This window comes from Melitaea cinxia, chromosome 16 (assembly GCF_905220565.1).
Source record: "Melitaea cinxia chromosome 16, ilMelCinx1.1, whole genome shotgun sequence".
Classification (NCBI taxonomy): Eukaryota; Metazoa; Arthropoda; class Insecta; order Lepidoptera; family Nymphalidae; genus Melitaea; species Melitaea cinxia.
Window position 1 is genome coordinate 4,897,041 of NC_059409.1, and position 6,082 is coordinate 4,903,122.

Consider the following 6,082-nt stretch of genomic DNA (forward strand, 5'->3'; position numbering starts at 1 on the left):
TATATTTTAGACAGATATTTTACTTTTGCGCTATATTTTAGTTTTAAGTGGTCATTTATAAGTGTCAAATTTTTGTTGCTTTTTTTTTACCTTGTTATTATTATCTGATAGAAGTTATCACTGCAGGTATAATTGGCATAAACGTAGATAAATAGCGATTTATGTAGTCTTTGTCTGAAGAACCGAATGAGGTAATTATTTTAATATATTTTTTAAAGTAGTAATTATCAATAGAAAATTTCTTCATGACGTAATTTTTGTTATAAATTTTGTTCTTTACGTTTCTACGTTGTGGATTGATTGATTTATTTTTATAATATGCAATTACTAAAAAACTTATTTGTTATTATTGTGTTATTTATTTTGATTGTTAAAATTTGATTTCCCTATTTTATTAAAAATAGTCAATATGATAAGGTATGAAGTATTTACAATGTTCAAATTAATAACTAATTTTATAGTTATTTATGACATATGCAATAGTCAGTAACTAAGATGTTTTACAGTGGTTTTCAATAATGTATCTATCTGCATTTGTTTATTAGAGATTTATAAACTGTAAATGAGTTGTAGATGTATATATAAATTAAATAAATATTTTTAACACACACACATGGTCACCTGTTTCTAAAGTAAGCAACTTAATGCTTGTGTAACATGTGACCGTCATAGCTAAATAGTTTTTTTTTTTTATAAATATACATGGAAATAATACATATATAAATATATAAATACAAAGATTTAACACACACTCAGTTGAGAGTCAAACCCGCAACCTGTGGAACAGAATACTACAAACAAATGTAAATAGTCTATTAAAGTTGGAGTTGAGATTTGAAATATTATAATATACTGAAATTCACAGTCATCCAAAAATAATAAAATTAAAACTTTGACCTTCTAAAGTTCAGTGGAAGACAGACAAGATACATATTTTGATAGCTGATAATTTAGTTGTAGTGTTGTTGTGTGTAATTTATTGAAGTTACTATAAGCTCAAGTTTCAATTTTTTTATTAACTTAAAATAAAAATGTTGTATAGGTAGGATTTTTTTTTATTGTACCAGCTGACCCAGCAAACTTTTTACTGTAATATTTATTTCGAACTTTTTTTAATACATACCTTAACAATAACAAACATAAAAAATAAAATTATCCAATTAGGTGCAGTCAGGAAATTATTTTTACATACAATACATACAAATTACAAATACTTACTTTCAGCTCTAAAATGATGCAAAGATTAATAATACTTTTTAGAGAGAAACACTAAAAATAACATGAAATATTTACATCAATAAAATTCAGTTATTAAACACCCAGTTAACATTGAATGATCCGTAATTTATTTTATGTTGTATAGTGAACAACAAGTAGAATAAAATACAAACAAGTAACTCACATTCATAAAATAATATAACTTATAACAATACTGTCATTGTAAACAATTGACGTTAATTGACTATAGCTGCTACTGACGGTATTTTTTATTTCATAATGAAAAATTTGTTAACAGGATGACATCAAAATTATCATTATGCACATTAAGGAATGTGGAAAAGCTGTTTTTAGTGTCCCATGTCGGGACAGTGAGGTGGATGTCAATAGGGATGCAGAAAGGTTCAAATTTCTTTTTCAGACAGGTATGATATTAATGTTGTGATTTTATAATGTCTTACTCTAATGCAGTAATTATAAGTTCTTAAGTGTGGTTTGTTATCCTAACCTTGTATGAGTAAGTTTGCTTAATCCGGTACTAGGTGTTACTTAAAAATCATTATTATATTTACAGTTATTTGATACATTGAGCAGCACATATACATATTTGCTAGGTGACATGAAGACAAAGGAAGCTGTCTTGATTGACCCCGTACTGGAACATGCGGAGAGAGATGCCTCTCTGATAAAGGAACTGGGCTTTAACTTAATTTATGCAAGTATGTTCTAAATATATTTATTTCTGAAGTGTGTTATATGTGTATATCTAATATCTATACAAAATAATTGAGGTACAGCAGGATATATCCTGTTCAAAATCTCGAACAGCCTATCTAGGGAAGTACCTCAACTTTACAGAAGATCACAGCAAAATAATATTGTTCTCAAACAGTGTTGTGTTCCTGTGGTGGATAAGGTTACCAGAGCTCCTGGGTCAATTGGGGGCACATATGGAAATTGCTTACCATTACCATCAAGTAACATCAGTTAAGACTAGTTGTACATTTGTTTGAGAACTAGTTGTATAAAAAAATTATGTATCTCATTAATGCAAGAATTATCTTAGGTTATCTTCTGTTTTTTTTTTAATATTTTAATTTAAGGCAGAATTCATGAATACTAGAACATAATATTGTAGGTATTCATTCAAGTAATACTTTTCTTTTTTAATAATGTAGATACATATTTTTCACTAAAATAATGTGAATTCTTATTATTAAATATTGTTACCTAATTTCACAAGTTGTTATCACCTTTAATTAACATGCTGTTAGATTTTACTGTACTTTTGATGTAAGTACAATGTTTTGGTATGTATTTTTTTAGGTAATCTAATAAATAAAAAAATTAAAATAAGTCCTCAGCAACAGTAGCAGAAATAATTATAATATCAATATAATCTGTTACATTAAAGTAAACATTATTATCCATTAGCTATTCCCTAGCAAGTAATTGTTTACCTTAAAAATTATACTTTACATATAAATGAAAATTATTACTAAATTTGTACAATAAATATTATGCATTTGTGTTTTTTTTTTCATTAGAAGACTGAATAATAAAATTTATAAATTTTAAAATATTTAATACTCTAAAAGTAAAAATGTTTATTCTAAATGTAACTTTTTAATGCCTATTTTCATCATAGTAGTAGAAAGCAATGATTGAAGCCAGATGTTTATAGCATTTTTTGAAGTAAAACTTCTTTATGCACGCTTGACTTGGGAAGTAAGGTGGTAATGCGTGACGAGAGCGTTACTAAAAGTGTGATAGGGCGAGGCGAACGAAAGTTGAAAGGGAGATATAAGTTAGTGAAGATAGAAAGAGAGAGAGTTACGGTTGGTATATTACTGTAAGAGCTAAAGAAGTTTGCCACTGCAGTTGTGTGGTCTAAAGCACACTCGTTTGTTTTGTTCTCAGTGAACACTCATATGCATGCTGATCATATAACTGGAACGGGGAAGCTGAAATCACTTATCCCAGGTTCAAAGAGTGTGATAGGCAAGGCGTCTGGAGCTAAAGCAGATATACACCTAGTCGATGGGGACTCGGTTAGCTTTGGAGGTCATAAGTTGTTAGCAACTGCGACTCCTGGACATACAAATGGATGTCTTACATATATTTGTCATGAACAGGTGATTTTTTATTTGTGTTAATAGTTTTTTTTTTTTTAATTTGTATGCTGCTTGATGAGATTGATTGGGATAGTTTTTGTATTTATAATATTTTGAATTTGGATGAAAATAAATGTCTAAGAAATTTGTTTTAATTATGATCATAATTTCTTTTTTATCTGGATGTAGGAACTTTATATTTTGAATCTGGTGTACGTATTTTATTTTGACGGGCTATCTAGAAGTAGGACTATTTCGACATGAACAATTATAGTTAAAAAGTAATGAAGTAATTTTATACACACTTAAATACCGCTTTTATAAAAAAAAATGTTTGTGTGCAGCCTTCCCCAATGTGCGCACACGTCACAAAAACATTACTTTAGATTTTTTGTTTTTTTTTTCCTTTCCATAAAAAACAATGCGAACATAATAATATTTTTTTATTTTTGTACAACGTACTAGTTGTATAAAAAACAATTCAATCGTAAAAATGTAATCTCCATTATTTTTCCTTAACCCGCCAAAAGAAGTATAACTGCAAAAATGTTATAGATCATATTGAAACTATTTTAACTCATTCTTGATTTAAAAAAAAAAAAACGTTTATTTTAGGGTATTGCCTTCACAGGCGATACGCTATTGATCAGAGGTTGTGGCCGAACAGATTTTCAAGAAGGCTCATCAGAATCTTTATACAATTCAGTGCATACTAAGATATTCACTTTGCCCGACAATTACACGCTTTACCCAGCTCACGATTATAAAGGACAAACCGCAACAACTGTATTAGAGGAGAAAAAGTATAACCCAAGGTTGACAAAGCCTTTGAACGAGTTTATTCAGATCATGAACAATTTGAATTTACCATACCCGAAGATGATTGGTAAGTTTGCTTTTGTAATTTGTAACATAAAAATCTATTGTCTGGCAACTAACCGCGATATTTAATCAATACTTTTTTAAAATAATGTAAGTATATAGAGAACACCTGCTTCACAAAGAAAGACTTTTATATCACGTTAGTGCTTCATTTAAATCATATGCTGTAAAAGGCCATATAGATCTATATTAAATAAAAAAGATATTTAAGGTATTTAATTGGATAAGGATTAATGCTGTATTGGTTAAAATCGCTTCGAAAATTAGCCATTATTTGTCGTAAAAAGTAAATGACAAATAAATGTTATTGTGGGATATCCATAAGAGATAGACATATACCATAGCGGAGTTTTCTGTAGACCTTTTCAATGTGTACAATACTTAGTACATTATTTTGATAAATCTCGTAGGGTTCAGCCTGCGTTTGCAAATTAAGCGAAAAAAAAATTATTATTTACGACATAACATTAGAAAACTCAAAAATAACAGTATTTCTCCACTATTTAATGGATGTTATTATACATATAAACGTTCCTCTTGAATCAATCTATCTATTAAAAAAAACCGCATCAAAATCCGTTGCGTAGTTTTAAAGATCTAAGCGTACATACATATGCAGGGACAGAAAAAGCGACTTTGTTTTATACTATGTAGTGATGTTCAGAAAGTAATTATGCTGAATCGTGTTGTGGTGAGCTAAGTAACGACTTATCTTTTCAATTATCAATGTCAATTATCAATCAACTTGTTAATTATCTGCTTATTGAATTTTCTATGTAGGTACTAAGGTCCGATACAAATAAAACAGTCGTTATTAATTTTTTTTTTATCATTATGCCAAAACGGTTCTATCACAAATTTCTAAAAATATGGGTTCAACCATCCTGTGTTGTCCCATGTCCCTGTCCATTTTAAATGTCATTAAAACACATGCAAATCAGTAATAAGTTAGAATTCTTCTCTGTAATATTTAAGCTTTTTGTGGTATAACCGTCGATTGATGGTATCAAATTATTGGATCTCACTTTGATGTTCTGCTTAGTGAACTATTCCTTATTATTATTATGCAAAATATTTGCACATACCTACCTATAAGCAGTGTGTATTTATTGTTGTATTTTTTTACAGATAAAGCGGTGCCAGCAAATAGAGTATGTGGATTGTATTGACAAGAAATCAACATTACTTATATTGTTATATAAACTCATTTTCGTTACCATTTAATAAAAATATTTATAAAAAAATTATTTCGTAAAAAGGGCGTAGTATAAGCTTGTAAAGGAAGATTATATGTGAAAATGTAAAATAAATTACTACATATATTTATCTTGAACTGTTACCTAATTTATTGTTGAAAGTAAAATATTGTCTATATATTGAAAAGTTTATTTAGTAATAGATGAATTTATGTACGCAATCAAATGTTCCATTAAAAATCAAATTAATATTTTATTAAGTATATTTTATTATTCGTTATAAATTGTATTTTCTTAAATGTGTAATAAATTTATTAAGCAGCAATGTAAATATTTAATTTTTTTTCCTTTTACATACACCAAAAAAAAAAGGTAAGTTACATCTTATTAGAACAAATAAATACTCGAGCACTGTATTTATTTTGGGTCATGATGATGAATGAGAATGAAAATCTAATGATAACACAGGTAGGATTCGGATCCTCGGTGAGTCTAATTTACCACAGACTTCATGTCTAACTGTGATATCGGTAACAAAAGACCAAGCTTTTAGAATTTAAAAAAGAATTGATCCTACAAAGGGCTGGCTCCGACAGAGTACCTTCCAGTTTCGATAAACTGTGCGAACGCCTTGGCTTTACTACTTACAATTATTTTTAATAGGTTTCTTGG

The 6,082-nt window shown here is 28.4% G+C and overlaps 1 protein-coding gene across 1 annotated transcript; it reads left to right on the plus strand.

The window, feature by feature from the left end:
• Positions 1 to 5,666, plus strand: LOC123660833 (persulfide dioxygenase ETHE1, mitochondrial). Its single transcript, XM_045595865.1, has 6 exons — positions 1 to 191; positions 1,517 to 1,643; positions 1,793 to 1,937; positions 3,139 to 3,353; positions 3,948 to 4,218; positions 5,343 to 5,666. The coding sequence occupies exons 1-6, from the start codon at positions 187 to 189 to the stop codon at positions 5,381 to 5,383; spliced, it is 804 nt and encodes a 267-aa protein (XP_045451821.1). The 5' UTR covers positions 1 to 186; the 3' UTR covers positions 5,384 to 5,666.
• Positions 5,667 to 6,082: the final 416 nt, after the last annotated feature.